Source organism: Galeopterus variegatus, unplaced genomic scaffold, assembly GCF_000696425.1.
Source record: "Galeopterus variegatus unplaced genomic scaffold, G_variegatus-3.0.2 Scaffold3899, whole genome shotgun sequence".
Taxonomy (NCBI): Eukaryota; Metazoa; Chordata; class Mammalia; order Dermoptera; family Cynocephalidae; genus Galeopterus; species Galeopterus variegatus.
This window is the reverse complement of record NW_007730010.1, coordinates 169765-191045: the sequence shown is the minus strand read 5'-3', so window position 1 is coordinate 191045 and position 21281 is coordinate 169765. Positions and strand designations below refer to the sequence as shown.

Sequence of the window (21281 nt, the reverse complement as noted above, 5' to 3'; positions counted from 1 at the left end):
ACACACTGCCTTCAGTGAGCTTTAAATAACTGCTTAGTATCACAGCTTAAAGAAGTGTCCTCTTGAAATGACTGACTATGTGTATAGTGAAGTAGGTATCATTGTGGGATATTTTAAACACATCTTGTTTGATCTGTATAGAGGAGGCCAAAAATATTTCTTTTTGAATGACAGTTGAAATTTAAATAATCTGTGTGATGTTTTCCTTGTTTTAATTTGACTATCTTTTCTTGTCTCATAGATGCTTGTGACCACACCAGAAAAATGGGATGTAGTGACAAGAAAGAGCGTTGGAGATGTAGCTCTTTCCCAAATTGTAAAGCTCCTTATTCTTGATGAAGTTCATTTGCTGCATGAAGATAGAGGGCCAGTATTAGAGAGCATAGTTGCACGTACCTTACGGCAGGTAAGAGGAAGTTATTTATAAGCTTATTTTGGAAGGATGAGTAAGTTTTTAAACTTAAAATGCAGCATTCAAAAGAAATATTCATATGCATTATTCATGGGGATAAAGATAGTTTTAGTATGGAGAAACCTTTAGCTTTTCATTTTCATATTAAAAGTCCCATATCTTTCTTCCAAATCTTATTTTATTGGAATCTCTTTAAGTTCACCAAAATAAATACAGGCAAACTTCATCCTTCCAAATCTTATTTTATTGGAATCTCTTTAAGTTCACCAAAATAAATACAGGCAAACTTCCATTCTAAACCTGTGTTGCAAAGCTAAGTCTAATATTGATTAAGGAGAATTAAAATATAAAATGTAAGAGAATATTATTGTTTTGATCCACTTCTCTCTGCCCCCACAAAATCTGAACATGATTTATATTTTTTCAATATAGTAAATAAAATCAAGTGTGATTTCCTAGTGTGTACAATCGCACATGTTGTCTTTAATTTGAGGTCTTTTCAGTTATACATAAATAGTCCAAACCGAAACTGGTAAATTCACCAATGCAAAGAGTCTCATGAGATCTTCTGTCAGTCCTTCTTTTTACTAAGTGAAAAGATAGAATATTCATGAGTGTTAAAATGATGTTTTCTGGTAGATTTTACATACTTAGGAAATAGATGAACACCAGTTTTTCAACCTAATCAAAAACTCTAGTTCCTCTATCTCCGTTTTTTATTGCCATTTATTCATATTCTTCTGCCTTTATTTTCTTTCTGAAATAGCTAAGACTCCATGACCAATTACCCTCCTGTCAATGCCTTTAACTTACTTAACTCCTGAGTACCTGGCAAAATTACAATAATGAATCAATTGAACCATGTCCACACCTCCAGCTAGACTGCTAATAACCAGTGCAGAAGATTACAGAGTGATGTAGACTAGCATTAGTATACATTGATAGACTGTAGACTATACATTCATAAACCCTGAATTTGCCCAGATCCTTGAGAGTCTTCTAAGCAGCTTTTCTTCTGTTTACCTACTGTGACCATTTCCAAGCTTCACCAGTCTCCTCTATCACTCTTCCTCACTGTAATAGTCCATTTTCTGTTCCTTATAACAGAATACGTAAAACTGGGTAATTTATAAAGAAATGAGATTTATTTCTTACAGTTTTGGAGGCTGGGAAGTCCGCATTTTCTGTTGCTTATAACAGAATACGTAAAACTGGGTAATTTATAAAGAAATGAGATTTATTTCTTATAGTTTTGGAGGCTGGGAAGTCCATGGTCCAAGGGACACATCCTGTGAGGTACTTCTTCTTGATAGTGGCTCTCTACAGCAAAGCAGGGTATAATTACATGTCGAGAATCACAAAAACAAGCGGGCTAACCTTCTCACTTGCTTGCCTTATAAAATCATTGGAATCATGCCCATTACTCTATGAATGGATCAGTCTGTTCACCAGGGCACAGTCCTCACAATCTAATCACTTTTCAAATACCATAATCAGATTTCCCACCCTCCTAGCCCTTTGATAATGGGTATCAAACTTCAGTGAGTTTTGGGGGGACACTCAGCCCACAGCACCCATCTTGTCATGCCTCATTCTTATACAACAGGACTTTTTACTGAACGGACATAGAGTTCTTCATTCTTGAACTACTCCATTTTCATGCCTTCTCCTTCCTCTCCCTACCCAGAAAGAAAGTGCAACCCTCCCCCACCCCAATCATAACCATACCCATCATTATGCCCTTTATCTTTTTTTCCGAGGTCCCTTCTGCTTTGCCTTGGATCCCATTCCTTTCACTTCGTAGGTTATCACTTCTTTTTTTAAACTTAACATTTATTTATTAAATTTATTATTTATAATTGTCCTAGTTTGTTCCTTGTTCATCTAAAGTTTTTTTGTTTGCTTTTTTTAATTTAATTTTATTTTATCTATATACAATATAGTTGATTTTCGTGTCCCTTTACCAAATCTTCCCTCCTCCTTCCCACTCCCTTCTCCGTCAACATCATATCTGTTCACTTGTCTTAACAAGTTCAAGGAATAGTGATTGTTGTGTCTTCTTCCCCACCCTATCCCTTTTCTTCCTCCTATGTCTTTACTCTCAGTGGGCACTGTCTCTTCAACTTAAAATAATTGCAGAGTCCCTCCCATCTTTACCAAAAAACTTCCCTTAAACCTATCCCTCTCCAGTAACTTTTGCTTAATAAAGCTCTTCTTTACCACCTTGCTTCTGGAAATATTAATCCACATTTGCTGTTTCCCTTTTAACTTTCAACCACTGCAGTCTGGTCATTGCTCAAACGTAGATAATAAAATGTTTTCACCAGTTACCAAGATATAGTTCTCAAACCCATTTTTTTAAAACTTTTGATACTATTTATCATGTCCTCAATCTTAAGATTTTTTTCCCTTTGGCTTCATGATGCCACCCTATCCTGGCTGGTTTTACTCACTTGATTTTTTTTCACTTACCAGCTGCTCTTTTTCAGGCTCTGTTGCTTGTTTCCTGTTCTCACCTTTGAAATGTTTACCTTCTCTAAGACTCTGTCGCTTGCCATCTTTTTTATTCTAAATATTTACCCTGGGAAAAATAATACTTCTATATGTATGTCACTTAAATCTTTATATATAGTGTAACTAGTATAACAAATATAACTATATAGTGTAACTATAATATAATGTGTGTGTGTGTGTACATGTATATGCACATATATATATATCATGGTTGACTTCCAGGTATATTCAAACTCAGTTGTATATTTCTACTTTGATATCTCATAGACATCTCTTGCTAACCTTGTCAGAACTCTGTCATTTTCCCTATATACCTATATTTGGCATCACAGTCCACTTGGTTACCAAGCCAAAACCGTGGAAGTCATAGTCAAGTTCTGCCTCTTTCCATCCCAATATCTAGTTATACATCAGTTCTTTTATGTCCTATATATTTGTGGTTCAGATTTAAATATGGGAATTTAATATAAAAAAAGGGGATAGAAACTTTAGGATGGGGAATATCTAAACAACATGCAAAACTCCGAAGTTATAAAAGAAACCTGTGTCCCATTTGGATATATAATATTAAAAAATTCTGATCAGTGAAGACACCTTCACAAAAAAGTTCAAACATAACAGACAACAGAAATTATCTGTAACACATAAAATGAATCTTTAATATCATTTATACTTGATAGGTTTTTATAAGCTAATAAGAAAAATAATCTTTAAAAAACTGGAAAAAGCATTTTACAGTAGAAATAAAAATACTGAGAAATACAGAAAAGATGCTTAAAAGGAATCCAAATCAACGTGAGCCATTTCTGTCCTATCAGATTGACAAAAATGAAAATGGAATATAATTTGAAAATATCCACTAAAATGTACCCTGTGTGTTTACTTCTGGGAATCTAACCTATGGAAATAATAGCATTAACACGTAAAAATACATTAATACCAGTATTCATTAAATATTTTAGAAACCAGCCAAATGTTCAACAATAGAAGAAATGGTTTAATAAATTATAGTATATTTATACAATGAAATGCTACTTTGCAGCCTTTAGAAAGAATAAGGAAGAGCTATATGAACTGGGCTTAGAAGATATCCATGTTATATTCTTCAGTGAAAAAGCAAGCTGCCCTGTATATATGACAACAATCCCATTTGTGTAAAGAAAAACATGTGCAACATATTTATATTTTTATTCATTCATTTATTTAATGAACTTTTATTAAGCACCTACTGTGTGCCAGCCACATAGTTCTTAGGTAATATGGATATAGTGGTACACAAAACAGTTTTTTCTTACATTCAGATTTTAGTCTGTCATAGAGTAAGTAAATATACATTAAAGAATATGCAGCAAGCTGAAAAAGTGTTTCTTACAGTAGAGGTGGAATTGGAGGGTGTTTGGGACATGTCCACTTTTTATCACATAAATGTAAAAAGTAGGCATGTGGTATATACACATACATATACACATACATAGAATGTAAAGGGTTGAAATGTTCAAAGAGATGCACAAAAATCAGAGATTTTAGCTAATATCCAATATAAGAGTAACTTGAAGATTCAGGTAGGTGTGAGACATAGATGAAATATGGAGAAGTCTGAAACTGTCATCTTGTCCTTTCTTGCTACAATGGATATGCTCTGGCCGAGATTTTATATATTAGATCTCGAAAAGAAGCATGCAGGAAATCATTTACCAAAAGAGAGCTATTTTGATCATGAAATGTTTTGATTTTATACCCTGATACTTAATTAGCTTAGTGATGTTTTTCAGGGAGCCATGCTGCATGAATCCATACGTTCCACATTTATTTGCAGTGAGCCGCCTAGTGAGATGTCCGTCCAGCTAAAAGCATCCCACAGATAAGGACTTTCCTGCAACTGTAGAACATTAGAGGACAAGTAAATATTATTAGTACATTTGCCAGTAGGTCTGTCATTCACCTGTTTGCAAGTGGATTTACCTAGGACATCTTTCTTTCCTGAGCATCCTCAGTAGAGGGAGAAAATAGATTGGTCTTGCTATTAATCCTTTCTCTATGCATGTACACAGATACACAGTATTATGTATCATGTATAATATTTGTAAGCAGTCATTATAATTTTATTAATATTTTGTAAATTATTTATAAATGTATAATAACATAATTTTCTATATATAATTTATAGATATAAACTATACAATTATATAAATTTGCTTATTATGTGTTATATGTAACAATTACATAAACACAATAATATATCTTAATATATGATAGAGAAATATATAATATATTGTATATAATATATTTATAATATGTGTATTTAACATATTAATTTTTCCTTCATATTGTCATCTCCATAATGTAACCACATTCCAATTGTATAGTTTTGTACTACAGTGCTAGTAAACCTTTGCTGACTAGCTGTTTGCTATCTTAAGAAAAACTGTTCAAATTCCCTAGCTGGATAAAGCCCTGTGTATCTGTCTAATTTTAACTTCTACATATCTGTCAGTTTTCATAGGTTCCAGCCACAGAAAACTATTTGATCTTTCCCTACTTCCTTTCCAATACCATTAACTCTCTTTCAGAGATGAAACTAGTCCTACTTGAGGCAGAATGTGTTGTTGGTTGTGAGATTAAGGGTTATAAATGCCAAATTATGTAATACCTTCTATCTTTATCATTTTACACATCCATCAAGTGAAAATCTACTGTTCTTTTGGATCTGTCAAGTACCACTTATTCTACAAAGTGTTTCCCAGTTCCTCAGTCAGAATGAATTCACCTTTTCTGTGTTCCCTCTACAGTCCCTTTCTTTGCACATTTTTAGCACCTATCATAGCCTTTCTCATAATTTCACAACTTGTAGAAGTTAATTAAGTATTCATCTGTATTCCTCACTAGACTTTAACCTCTGTTATAGAAGGATCTATATGATTCTTCTTATGTTTCCAAAGTACTAGTGCAGTGCTCATGCCTAGTTTTATTAAAAAGCTGTTTGTTTTTATTTGTTCCTAGTGATTACCAGATGTTCCCAGTAGATGGCAGTGTTTCACATGATCACTTCAACATTTGTAACTAATGTAGACGTGCCATAGGAAGCTGTTCCAGTGCAGTGCAGGTTCTGTTCAGGATCTGAAATTGCATGGACGTATTAGGGATTAAATTCAAAACACACTTTGCATGATTGGGAGAAATTTGGAAAGATAAAAGCGTAAGAAATCTCAAATCTGTGGTATTTAACAACACTGAGTTAGTATTAGCTGTGTTCTTAACTAATTTTGCTTTCAATAGAGATACTTTGTCCAAACTTAGATTTTATGTGAAGGAAAACATCAGTTCATAAAAGTTTACTGCCTCGTCTTTGGGCTAATGATAAAGTGAAAATTACAAAATATTAAATTTTTATAGTTTTCAACAATTAATATTTTTTGGTGAATACGTATATTATATAGAGCTTTGAGATGTGGCTTAGGATAAACATTCCAATTTTTTCTATTTCAAATAAAGTATGTTAACAATGATAGAATTATACTTTTAGATTTTAAAAATATGATTGTTTTAAAATGGGTTTTTACCAGAAAAATGTCTCTACTGTTTGCCAGGGTACCACATATTTAACATCAAAAGATGTTAAAAATATGTTTGGTAACTTTTGTTTTTTAAATAAGGATATTAAAACCAGATTTCACTTTCATCTCTTTTCAAATCACCACTCGCACTGTATAAAATTATAGTATAATCAAAATCATCATTATAATTACCGTATGTTGTGAAGGATGTTTCTAAATAAAAGGTATAGTGATTGTTTCCCCTTATTTAGAGTTCTTTGCTTTTGGTGGGGTTTAGTTTGGGTTTTTGTTGATATCCATAGGATTTTTTTAATGAAAACAAATACATGGTAAGATGCTATATATATTTGTACTTTAGTTTTCACCGAACTCTTTTTTTTTTATCTTCCCTCTTTATGCTTCTGCAAATAGTCTCTGCATGTGTGAATCTGTGTCTTATTCAGTACTACATCCCCAGTTCTTACAGGGTAGATCCTAAGCCAATGCTGATGGATGGATGATTCTGGACATACTAATATTATTCACATTGGAGTACCTTGCTTATACCTATAGAGTCTCCTAGACTAAGCAAACTTACCAACAGCTTCCTCAGAAAGCTGCTATGAAGTTGGTAACAGCATATGGGATCATAATGATATATTTTAATTACCAAGTGAATAGAAGATTTTGGCCATCTCTTGGTTTTATCTTTCTAGGTATATTACATTGTAATCAGAGAATGACCTATATGATTTTTAGTTTTGAGAATTTACTGAGTTTTTTGTGACCATAATACATTTAATTGCTGTAACGTTCTTATAGGTATTTAATGTAAATTCCCATGTGTATTTTGACCTATATGATTTTTAGTTTTGAGAATTTACTGAGTTTTTTGTGACCTTAATACATTTAATTGCTGTAACGTTCTTATAGGTATTTAATGTAAATTCCCATGTGTATTTTTAATTATAGTGGGTAGAAAGTTCTATTTTGTTATCTATTGAATCAAGCTTGTGAATTATGGCCTACAAAGTCTTACATGATAGGACTCTCAATTGACCTCTAAACTCACCTTTGTCTATAGTTTTTCAGAGGTCCTATTAATAGGACACATGACAGTGTTTTTTAGTTAAATTAATTTAAATAACCCATATTTAATTAAAATAACCTCTAATTAAAATAACCCATACAGGTTGAATCCACACAGAGTATGATCAGGATTCTCGGACTGTCTGCAACCTTACCCAACTACCTCGATGTTGCTACATTTTTACATGTTAATCCCTACATTGGACTTTTCTACTTTGATGGCCGTTTTCGACCAGTACCTCTCGGACAGACATTTCTGGGGATTAAAGGTGCAAATAAAGTAAATACTCATTTTAATAATTATACTTGTCTTTTCTAGAAATATTTTTGTTCGTGTGTTGTTGAATACCTGTTTGGGATTAGTCTCTAAAAGTCCATTTCAGTAGCATTACAAATATGACATTCTAGACAAAATCAAGCGCAATTCCTTAACTATTTGTAGTAGATAAGTCCTCCAGAAGGTTGCTTGTAATAATTTGCATTGTTATTTTCACGGTATATTTTGTATTCTCAGCTATTAAGAGTTTCAGGAAGTTATTTTGATATGATTGAAGGGCTTTGTGAAATAACGAAAGCTCTAATTAAACCAGTAATATATATTTTGATGTTATGTTCATTTAGAATAAATAATACCTCATATGCATTTGAAAAATAACTACATGATAGCAACTATCAAGAAAGATGCTGTATTTAACTTACAATGTTTTATAATTACCATATTTATGTATATAAATGTCATTTCTAAAATTTTATATAGTGCTTTAAAAAGTTTGTTTATCTAATTCCTTTTCTAGTATTGCCATGTACTGTTTGCACTATTAGGGTGCCTATTAGAGACTTTTTATTTTATTTTATTTTATTTTATTTTATTATTTTTTTAAAGATGACTGGTAAGGGGATCTTAACCCTTGGCTTGGTGTTGTCAGCACCACGCTCAGCCAGTGAGTGAACCAGCCATCCCTATATAGGATCCGAACCCATGGCCTTGGTGTTATCAGCACTGCACTCTCCTGATTGAGCCACGGCTGACCCAAGACTTATTTTATAACATGAAAGAAAACTTTACTTTGCTAAAAATTTAAATATTTATCTTTCTTTTCAACAACACATATGTTTCTGTGGAAGAAATAGCTTTAGGGGCATATTCACAGGCCTTTTGACTTCTTTACAAAAAGAGAACACAAGATGGAATCGTGTTATTACGTCAGCATTGGTTTTTAATGTATTACATTACGTTTTGTCTAAAAACAATTTCATTAGTAAGATAGGGCCATTTTTACCTTATACTATTATAAGTAAAATATTGAGCTAAAAAAAATCAGAAGTGACTGTTACTACAACAGTTAATATGCTGTAACTGCATTGCATAAAAGTAAGACATCTTTCAAATTGTAGGGAGCCATTTCAGATTTATGCAGAAAAGGATAGTTTACAATATGGTAGTACTTATGATATGCATATTTTAACCTTCATTAATTATTTCAACTGCTTTTCAGTATTAGTTGATGCTTGTTTTAGTCATGTTGTAATATATTTGATTATTTAGTTCATTTTAATGTATCATTAGGATAGATGTAGAACTCTTTATAGCTTTAGATTGTTTTCAGCTTTATAATTTAAATGATAACAGATGGTTATCACAGAGAGATATACAGAGAAGAAAATTGTTTCATATGCTTATCAGTCATCTTAAACCTTAGTTTCTTTCATTTGCATCATACAAATTGGTAAATCACTTAAAGCTAATTAAATTCAAAGTATTTTTCACCACAGTACGTTAGCATTATAATTATGAAAGGAATAGTGTTAGATGATGAACTGTCATAATTATTTTGAAGGTTTAGATTTTGTAAAATTTAAGTTTTTTACATGTCTTATATAGCGTAAACCGTAAATTACATGTGTTTGTTATATAGTTTTTTGTCCTATTAAAATTTATTAGTTTTACACTTAGTTGAAATATACTTAAACATTAAGCATTTCCCCAGGATGTTGTTTAATATGTTTAATAACCCGTTATTACACAAAAAGAAATCCCTGTAGGTATTTCAGTTTCATTCAGAAACTCATGATGTGATTCAGTTGTTAGGGAAGAATATGCGAAAATGATGAGAGTGATATGTCTAGTTTGAAATAATGGCTTTGGCCAGAACTCAACCCAAAGTACACTGAAAAAGTTACTGGGAATTTTTTTTTTTTTTGAAAGTTAAGAAAAAGCATTGTAATTGGCAAAGTTTTATTTGTAGTTAGAAAGTTTATAATTGCTTTTTAAAATATTTTTCATGTTTTAAAAACTTTAAGATGCAGCAACTGAATAACATGGATGAAGTATGTTATGAAAATGTTTTGAAGCAAGTAAAGTCTGGGCACCAGGTATGCTTAATTTATTTTATCCTAATAGAGTGCTTAATGATAAAAAGTATTAATTTTTAGGTTCTTATCTAAAATTTTTTCTTGAATTCTGAGACAATGACTCAGGTTTTATTTCTTAATAATTGTTTTAGCCCAATGGGTAACCATATAAGTCATAAGAATAATTTATGAATATTATTATCTCAGTATTGATAGGTCATACTATTTTGTTTGACATTTTTATTAATTATTTAAGAGAAAAAATATTTTATTATTTACATTTCTGCTTCTTTTAATCTTTTAAAAATCAGAAACCTCTCATCCATCAAAATTTTTAATTTGTATTTTTTACTAATGTAAAAATTTTAAACATATTGTTCTTAATGTTTTCATGAAGTAATATCAATTGAGATATAATAAATAATGAAGTTCTGTATTGTTATATGGTGTTTAGAAATGAAGCAGTTTTAATTTTAAACTGTCCATTGTCCAGAATGTTCAATTAAGATTGTTAAAGAAAAAAATAGAATAATAATTGCTTATATAAAATTAATCATTGCCCAATGGTTTGTGGTTCTTTGGATAACTTTATTATAGGATTTTTAAAGAAAAATAATGTTAGTCTTTTGCATCATGTGAAATTTTTTTAGCCCTTTGGTTTTTAATTTTTTTAAAGGACAGTGGAGTATTTTTCCCCAGACTAAATCTTGTTTGTAGCCCCAATATATAAAAAAACCAAAGATGATTTGGAGTTGAGAGCATGGTACATGGCCTACTGAGCATCCTTGAGACATTTTTGCCCTTATAAGAACAGTTTCATAGTAGGTTTCTAACTAATTTCAAGAGAATATGCTTAGTTTTAAGAATAACTTTTGAAGAAAAGAAATTATTATTTTAAGTTGTATGAGTATAATGATAATAATAATAGTGACTAACCTTTCCCTGTTCTTAATTAATGCCTGAAACTGATAAAATTATCTTTACTTTTATTATTTCATTGGATTCTTTCAGCAATCTGTGAAGCAGGTACTATTATCCTCACTTGACAAATGAAGAAAGTAATGTTCTGTGCAAAATAACATGTTCAGGTCATTCCACTAGTGTGCTTTCAAACGCAAGCTATGTTAGTGTAGAGTCTCTCTGCTAACCATTGTGTCATATCTCTATATTTGCATTTATTTTACGTCAGTGTTTTCCTTTGATCCTCATTAAAAATCATTCTGTGGGTTGCATTATTTGTCATTTTATAAATAAAGAAATGTAAAACACTCATATTCTTTTTTTTAATCAAAAAATATTACTGAATACCAACTATTTGTTCTAGGTCAGAGGCTGGCAAAATTTTTTTTAAAGGGTCAGATAGTAAATAAGGCTTTTATGAGCCTTATGTTCTCTGTTGCAGCTCCTCAAGCCATGTTGTAGCATGAAAGCAGCCATAGACAATATATGAATAAGTGGATGTGGCTATGTTCCAATAAAACTTTATTTACAAAAACAGGCAGCAGGTGCGTTGCAGGCTATAGTTTGCCACCTGTCTTCTAGATTGCCTCAAGAGATTTATTTGTAATGAATGTCTGATGATCCAAATGCTACCTTACAGAAACTTTTAAAAACATTTTAAAGAAGATCGTATATAGCCATCTTTGCAAAAGGGTACCATAAATTCACTTTAATTAGCTACATGTTACCACCATGCACATTTATTTCCAACTTTTATATATTATATTGTTATCTAAGGAATTTACCTGTGAAATCTGTAAACTCTATTTGTATATGCTATATCAAAAATATTTAGTAAATATTTAAATATTTTTTCCATTCTTTTTTAAAGTTCTTTTTTAGAGCAGTTTTAGGTGCACAGGAAAATTGAGTGGAAATAGAGTTCCCATTTCCCCCTACCCCCACACAGGCACAGCTTCCTCTGCTATCAACATCCTGCACTGCAGTGATACATTTGTTACAATCATTAAGCCTACATTTACATGTAAATATTATTCAAAGTCCTTAGTTTCAGTTAAGGTTAACTCTTGGTGGCGTGCATTCTATGAGTTTTAACAAATGTTATAATGACATATATCTACCATTATAGAGTCATACAGAAGACTTTCACTTACTGAAAAATCCTCTGTGCTCAACCTATTCATCCCTCCTCCCTGGCAATCATTGATCTTTTTACTATCTTCATAGTTTTGTTTTTTTCTAGCGTGTCATATAGTTGGAATCATATAGTCCCGTGTTGGTTGCTTCCAAGTTTGGCAATTACAAACAGAGCTGCTATAAACACCTGAATGCAGGTTTTTGTGAGGACTTGTTTTCAGCTCATTTGGGTAAATACAAAGGAGTGTGGTTTCTGGATCATATGGTAAGAATACACTTAGTTTTTTAAGAAATTGTCTTCCAAAGTAGGTGTGCTATTTTTTTATTCCCACTAGCAATGTATGAGAGTTCCTATTGCTCTACATCCTCACATCCTTGCCAGCATTTAGTGGTATCAGTATTTGAACATTGGCCTTTCTGATAGGTGTGTAGTGGTATCTCATTTTTCTTTTAATTTGATTTTCCCTAATGAAATATGATATTGAGCATCTTTTTATATGTTTATTCGCAGTCTATTTTCTTTGTTGAATTACTTTTTCAGGTCTTTTGCCCATTTTTAAATCAGGTTATTCATTTTCTTATTGTTGGGTTTAAATGTTCTTCATATATTTTGGGTAACAGTCCCTTATCAGATATCTCTTTTGCAAATATTTTCTCCCAGTCTGTGGCTTGTCTTCTCATTCTCTTAAAAGTGTTTTTATAGAACAGACATTATAAATTTTACCAACTGAGCTACCGAAGGAACCTAGACATTATAAATTTTAATGAAGTCGAACTTATCAATTATTTCTTTTATAGATCATGCCTTTGGTGTTGATATAAAAAGTCTTTGCCATTCTCACGATCACCAAGATTTTCTTCTATGTTATCTTCTAGAAATTTTAATAGTTTTGTGTTTTACATGTAGGACTGTGATCCATTTTGAGTTAATTTTTGCAAAGGGTGTAAGGTCTGTGTCTAGATTTATTTATTTTTTGCATGTGGGTATCCAATTGTTCCAGCACCATATGTTGAAAGTCCGTCTTTGCTCCTTGCTCCTTTGTCAAAGATCAGTTGATTGTATTTATGTGTGTTTGTTTGTGGGAGCTCTGTTCTGTTCTGTTGATCTACTTTGTGTATTCTCTCATCAGTACCACAGTGACATGATTACTGCACCTTGATGATTACTATAAGTCTTGAAGTCAGGTAGTGTCAGTCCTCTTTGCTCTTCTCTTTCAATGATGTGTTAGCTACTCTGGGTCTTCATTTAATTTTGAACTATGAGTTAACAGTTTACATCAGAATTTTTAATTGTAATGACATTTCTTCCATCACAAGAGAACTTTTTCTAATCTATGATTGATTTTATTAAGAATGAATACTATTAAATTTTTTTTTCTCTTTTTAAACAATGAAAATTAAAATGTAAACATTTTACTATGGAACATTTAATAGACATTTTATTTTTTGATTCTGAACAGGAAAACACCTATCACTCCTTGCCACGTCTTTGTAATTGAACAGCCTTGCACATATTATGAAAAATTTTAAGAAGCCAATAATAGGAATGTTATTGTGTTGCCCCTCAAATTGATGAAATTAAAGTAGTCATTGTTACTCTATCACAGTTAGCACTTACTGACCAGATAAGTAGGTGTTTGCTATATTACTGTGGAAGGTAAGATTGCTTCTCATTGGAATAAATCACTTTTTTTTTAGAAAAAAAGCAATTTTTGTAAACTCTTTCTTAGTGAGACTGATAAATATATATGTATCCACTCATAAACATACATGTAAACCATACACAGTTGTGAATTTTAAATAATATAAGTAATTAGCTTAATAATGCTATTACTGCCAGTACTGCAACTATTATGAGCACTTAGAAACTATGGGTCACTCAATTTTTGAGTTAGGGCTTTTATTCTGCTATTTATATTTGTTCTTTAAATCTACTTATCATACTAGTCCAGCTTTTTTTTTTAATATATGATCTTAACATTTTAAAATATTTCTTTAAAAAAATAAAGTTCAGCCTTATCCCTAAATGTTGTAGTTGGATAAAAATCCAAATAAATGTTGTAATTTAAGGGATCCTGTGATAACTGTCTTCTCTTTCTGTTCATAATACTACGATTTTTTTAAGTTTTGTAGAAATAGCTACATATTGCCTGTACTTTTTTTTGGTTATAAAAATGAAATGACAACATTAAAATTTTTTTCATAATTTCCTATTATTTTACAATTTTACTATTATTATTGTAATTTTTATGTATTTTCCACTAGTCTTTCACTCACTCACACATATGGCTTTTAATTTTGATCATTCAAACTTAAGTTTATTTATTTGTTTGTTTGTTTGTTTGTTTGGGGTGGGGGGGGGAGGCAGCTGGCCTGTACAGGGATTGAACCCTGGACCTTGGTGTTAACACCATGCTCTAACCAACTGAGCTAACCAGCCAGCTTCAAAGTTAATTTTAATTATTACTTATAATTCATTACTAATTTATAATTATACTGCATATACAGTTTTTATCCACTCTTGTCCTTAATGAGTAATAAGTATTTTTAATGTTTCCACATAGTCTTCACAATTTTTATGTCTGCAAGAGAGAAGGAGTCTTTATTCAAGTTCTAATTTTCAGACACTGTTTAAGTATCCTTGGACTTTTAATCTTCCCAGTCCTCTGACATAAGAATGATTACTTCCTTTTAATAAAAGGGGAAATGAACCTAAGACATATTAAGCAGCTTACCTAGGTCATATATCTAGTTTAAAGTGGCACCAGGATTTAAATACGGGTCTTTGTATTGATAAATCTCATAATGTCATTACTGACCCTTTGCCATTAAGCTGACATTGGCTGTTTATTATCGGTTATTCCTCCATTACAGAGTGCTTTAAATGTTTGCAGTTTTCAGTTATTAAAGATAGCACTGCTGTAGCGATCGTCTTTGAGCCTGTCATTATTTTTTCTGTTTAAAGATTTACTTAGGATAAATTACCTAAAACTTACATAGCACAAATGGCTATATTTTGTGGTCTTGCCACATGACACTATAATGTATTCTGAATGAGTTATATCATTTAGTTGTCACAGCGGACCTACACAGATTTCTATAAACTTTATAAACTTTTACCATTTCTTCTGAATAGTGCTATTCCTGTAGTTTCTTCTGAATAGTGTTATCAATGTAAGTTTATGATCTAATGTGTGTTTTCCACTTTGAATTTCTTTTGCAATCTTAAGGCATATAAGACAGAGTGGTATCATGCCAGTGTAATTTTTCTTAATTGGTATCTACCACCTCTAAATCATGATTACAACAATACATGTATTGCATACCATATTGTTCATGTTTTGGTTTGAGTATGCACTTATTTTCAATGAGAAAAACCTATTTTTCTCTGCATTTTTATTTCCGAGTGTGACACTGAGGTCTTCTGGCCTCTGAAGTTATATTTTAAAATTTGATTTAAATAAAATTAATATAAATGAACCGAATAAAGAGAGTTTAAACAAATTTAACCCTTGAGCAAACCATAAAGCAAAAATAAGGGGAAAACATAATCACTGCTGTTCCACTACCCAGATACAGCTTCTATTGGTGTATGTCCTTCCATTTTTTTAATGCATTTTATTCCCTTAATTTTCCATCTTTTTTTTATGTTACTCCTATAGTCTATTTAATCTTTTATATTTTCCCCATTCAAAACTATGCCAGAACCATAAATAGAAGCAATAGCATTAAAATGTAAATAAATGTTCTGATTAAAAATGTTATATTTAAAAATTTTAATCAGTGTGTTCTATGCATTGTCCTTTTAGATTTTGAGTTCCACCAAGAAAGAGTGGGTTATAAAGAAACACTGTTGGTTTAGTTCCTATTACAATATCATGTGCATGGGAACGCTGTTGTAAATATGATTTGACTGTGATGAATTGTCTTATCTTCAAAGATTTGACATAAGATGAGGATAATGAGAAATATGAAATGCATCAGGACTGTGCCCACTTGTAGAAATTCACCTCTAGTGTTGTTAGTATTACAAATGCCCAGGCTAATGCCTTCAGATTATAAGTACTGAGTTGGTAAGGCAATGGGTCTATTATATTAATGTAATCATCTCAAGTTAAGAGCTCTTTTGCAATGTAATTCAAGAACAAAACTCTATTATTTTCATTTTTTAAAATTACCTATATCGGAAAAGTTCCCCAAAACTTAAATCTTTCTTTGTATCATTCGTTTCAAAAGGATTGCTCTAAATCTTCTATTTGCAAGTTGATCTGCCAAGTACTGTTTGGCCTATAAGATCATTTAGCTAGGTAAGTGGCAACCTCTGCTGTATCCCTCTGTAATACGTCCAGATCTAAAAATTAAAGCGCAGATACTTGGAAAGCAGTACTGTTACACATTTTGATTTTGGAAGCTGAGGTAGATACTGTTCACACAACAAGGTTGGCAATCCTTGATGTATTTCATCACACAAGAATTGCTACTCACAGAAGGCACTGATTGGTGAGACTCAGGTAGGGGTTTGATTTCAGGGGCTTAGAACCCCTCACGGGGTTATTATTCCCTCTTTTTATATCTCCTTGAGAAATACCTTTACTAAGCTGTAGTGTTACAGGTTGAGCATCCCTAATCCAAAATCTGAAGAATTTCTGGTCCCAGTCATTTCAGGTAAGGGATACTCAATCTGTATGTCCTGTGCTTTTATTAGGTCGATAAAGAACTTCCCGGTAGGACTGAGTTTTTGAAGTTGTGTTTTTTCCACTCATAATTGAAGTTGAAGATAATGATATCCGATTCACTGACTGTCTTTGTATAAGGTTCCATATGATAATTTTAAATTAATTTATATTCATCCATCTATCAGAAAATGAAAAATATATAATTCAACATCCTTTTTACTTTATCTAAAAAACTGACAGCCATAAATTAACTCTTCAAATATATTATTCTGCCCTACTCTGATGACTGAAAAGTCTAGCTATATGTGCTTCATTCTAAGAGCCTCTTTTCTGTCTAAATATTTTTTTATACATACAAGTACAGTAAACTTATATGTGTTGGTGTGTGTATATATATGTATCTATATATCTCTGTATATCTCTATCAATCTGTCGTGTGTGTATATATATACATACACACACACATATTCAAATGGGGAGAGTGAGAGAAAGAGATTTTCTTCTGGAATTCAGTTATGGTTCTAACTACTGCACATTAGTACATTGTTATTAAGCATCCACTTACATATTTGATAAATGTACTTTTCTTTTTTATTATGGAAACATCAGGGTTTTTTTGTGGGGCCGTGTACCTTAACTTTAGCTCTACTTTGTTGCCTTTTAAATATATCTTAGCAGTTAGTGTATAGTAGCAAGAAATATGAAAATCAGCCTATTTTTGTCCAAGAAAAGTAATTGAATTTTCTCTGCTACCATCTCATACTACCCCCTTCTCCCCCAATCAGTTAAAAAAAATTTTCTCCAACCAATTTCCTGGGTTTACTTGTTTGTTTTCTTGCCTTTAGGTTGTTTAGTATCTTGGATTTTCTTCCTGCTGTGGCTTCCCTAAGTACTTTGGTTTTATCAGAGCAGCTAATTTTCAGACCATTATTAAGAGGACTGAAATATATGTCCATTAAAAAAAAAAAAAAAGAACTGTGACCCTCAGGCAACTAAACACTTTTCATGCTAAAAAGTGACAGTTTCCTCTTAAATATACAAATGAATTCACCTTGTTTTCTCCATTTGGATAAAATTAGAAAAGAGCAAATTTCATGTTCAAAAGCCATGCTGATGTTCTCTGATCATACTATTCATGGGTTTCAGTATACCAATCATCAAAACTTGTGTGCTCGTGTACTTAATAGATTGTATGTGCAGCTTTGCCTTAAAAGTATTAAGAACAGTAGGAGGCAGTTGTATTCCACTCAGGCATGTGTGATGACAGATGGAGAAAATCTTTTCATGTTGACTTTTCAACAGTCCTACTCTGCAAGACTTCAAGCTCTTCTTGGCTACTGGGAAATTAAAAGTTGGCGATTCAGCCTTTAATTTTGATCCATCTGCTCAAACTAATGAGACATCTCATTTGTAAGCTTCTCTTTGTGTTACCAAATGCAAGTACAGCTTTATCATTCCTGTTAATAATTGCTCTCCTCCTGTGTAACTCACAGAATGGGCACATAATTGATGCCTTAGCTCTGTTGAGATTTTTCTTGTTATACAAACTTTGTTACAGTGATAGGAAAAGAAATTAGGAACTTCTTCAGAGATTATGGCATATTTAGTAAATTAACTTGTTCTTTTTCCACATTGTCAAAAAAAGTTAAGATCCTTATTTAGTACCTTCTTACTCAAAATCTGCCTCCAATTTCAAGGGATAAAAGGTTCTGTGGTATCAAAGAGAAAAAAAGTCTTCTTCAACCTTGAATTAATGTTAAACATAAGCCTTTCTTTTATTTAGATGTGTGTCTTATTTTCTCTTTCTCATTGTTTATAGCTAGAATTAAACATTTCTGTTTCTAATAAGAAACCACCTTTAAAAATTGACTAATAATTATAGATTAATTTAATTTATTACTATGCGAAGGTAATTATTTTTGTTTCTTAGTTTATATGAAAGTAATTAATTGTGTACAATCAAAACAAATTCTACCATGTTAACTTTAACAATGGAATTATGCTTTGGCCCCTTTACCTAAAAATATTTTATTCTCCACATATAAGCATCTCTAATTCTTGGTACCAATGTTGCTGTCATATCAAATTTATGTAACAACTTTTATTGGTTAGTTATTTGAGTGCTGCTTTCTTTACTTTTCCTCACTCCCACTGAAACATAATCCCAAAGAAATATAAATGAAGGAGGCATTTTAATTATGAGCACAAGAATTAAAAGTATTTCTCCTTGCTGTTTACCACGAAAGATGGTACTACTAAAGAAATACTTCCCCCCTCAGAAAGCTCTGTTGAGTCTTCTATCAAGGTGAAATTTGTTTCTTCTCCATATTTCACAGTCAAAAAATAGTTTTTTCTAATGGGTTCTCTTTTTTACTTTTTAATTATTATAAATATTAGAATTTTTGATCTTCCTTAAATATAAGATAGTTTCCTTAGTATTATTTGTGTACAACTAATATTTAAAAATAATAATTGACACTCAGGTACTTTCATTAACAGTCATCTTTTTATGGGATGAGGAGAATGAGGCATTTATGTTACTCATTTATCCATTTATTAATTTCTTTATTAATTTAACAGTCATTAATTATAGACATTCTGTGGGTAAGGTGTTTGGAATAAACAGTTGGAAGTGTGTTACCTTCCAATTTGGGTTAAATGCCTGATGGTTGAGAGCTGACATAAGCATTTGGTTAAAATGAAGTCCAAAAGAGAATATCACCATCATAGAAGGAATTTCTGGTATAATATAATGAAAATATATCAAAGATCATTTGATTATAATTATAAATTTAGTAGTTACATTATATTTTTTAAAAATTTTTATTAATTAATATTATTTTTTAAAATTCTATGATGTTGCAGGGCATTTGGGGGTGGAGAGGGGAAAGGGAAGGAAATGGGATGGAAGGAGGAGGAGGAAGGAGGGGCAGGATTGAGGCCTGTGGCACCCCCCTCATTCCGACAGGGGAGACCAGGGGGCTTCCAGTGGTGGCTTGGTCATTGCCAGGCTGGGTGCAGATGCAGCGGAGTGTTGGAAACACTCACCCCCCACCACCCCAGCTCGGGAGAGCATGGGGCATTTCCTGCGGCAGCTCGGTAGTCATCACTGGGGTGGTTGCACGTTTCAGGGGGGTGTGGCCAAGGCCCTTGGCCCCCAACCTCAGGACTGGTTGTGAGTGTTGGGGGGGGCATGGCTGAGGCCCCCAGCCTTCCCCCCCTTTCTGGCTTGGTAGCCCAAGGGACTTTGATCCTCCTAGGTGTTCTTTGGTGAAATGAGACCTTTACTGGTTAATATAAAACTTTGTCTCTGGTTGTGGGTACTTTGTTTTTTCTTTCAGTTCTGCAATGGATTATTTGCTGTTCCCACCACTTAAACTCTGTGCTGGAACTAATTTGTTGTCCTTTGCTTACTTCTAAAATGGGAAACTTCCTGTGGGGAACAGTACTTGATCTCTGTGGTTGAACTATATTGCTGCTTTGCTGCTGATTTCCTAGGGAAGGATTTTTGTGCAGCTCAGGTTTTAATGGTTAACTTTGTAGGTACTTCCAGTTCTGGTGAGATCCAGTACATCTGGATTGTGTAGAAACTCTGGTCTGGGTCTGAGTCTTTTCATCAATCTGCACCCCATCCAATTCTACATTCCTGACCAGTCTCCTCTGAATGGTCCTATGCTGATTGGGGGGCAGATCAGCTGTCCTTGCTGTGCCCCAGTGTTTCCCCAGTCAACCTGTCTTCCCCATCTCCCATGCTCCAAACACCTCCCATGGGACAGGCTGTGCTCCAGTCCCTTGAGATGACTTACTGTCCTCTGAGTGGCTCCTTTTTATCAGTTGTTTTGGCTCCTCACTCGTATGTGGGTCCATGGGAACCCTATTAGTGGGCTTGCTGGCCTAGGGGCCACCAAGGACCTCTTCTCCCTTGCCACCTCCAAGTAATTCCATCCAAAAGGCACAGCTATGGCTTTTGCCAGCTCCTGCTCTGTGCACTCAACAGCTCCAGCATGGAAGACGCCAGGGCTTGATAACAGTCTGAGCAGTTCTTTCTTTCTCCCATCGTGGATTCTCCCACCTTCATGCATTCTGTAGGTCTCTCCTCCTCTTCCACTGAGCCCTAACACCCCCAGCTTGGCTGTTGTTGCTTTTTTATAGTCGTAACTTGGTTGATTTGTGGGAGAGAGTGATGCTGGGGATCGTCTATTCCACATCTTGACCAGAAGCCCACTAGTTATATTTTTTAATCGGACATTATAATTCGAGAACAGTAATTTCTTAGCACTGTCAGCTGCTAGATTGATCCTGTTATCACTATAGTATGTATATGGAATACTAATAAATGCTCTTTTTTTAGCTGAGATCAATGAAAAAGCAAGACTTATTTGACTAATTCTATCCTCTCTACTAGTAAGTTACTTAGATAAATATTTATCTCCTCTTCTCTCCTAAACTCGAAGATTGAGTCATTGGTAAATGAAACCTACAGACTGAAACACTGTACAGTGTTTAGAAAAGGTATTTTCTGAATATTTTCAGAAAGAGTCTGAAGATCGGGCCGGCCCGGTGGCGCACTGGATAAGTGCGCCGCTTGGGAAGCACGGCGGCGCCCCC

The 21281-nt window shown here is 32.9% G+C and overlaps 1 protein-coding gene across 1 annotated transcript in view; it reads left to right on the top strand.

Annotated features, from left to right (window-relative positions):
- Window positions 1–241: 241 nt before the first annotated feature.
- LOC103601833 (activating signal cointegrator 1 complex subunit 3) overlaps window positions 242–21281 on the top strand; it is a gene marked incomplete at its 3' end in the record, with an annotated part of 160779 nt that continues 139739 nt past the window's right edge. Inside the window, exons 1-3 of the mRNA XM_008586243.1 lie at window positions 242–406; window positions 7652–7828; window positions 9850–9921. Of these exons, the coding sequence (XP_008584465.1) occupies window positions 242–406; window positions 7652–7828; window positions 9850–9921 (414 nt within the window). The remainder of the gene's footprint in view (window positions 407–7651; window positions 7829–9849; window positions 9922–21281) is intronic.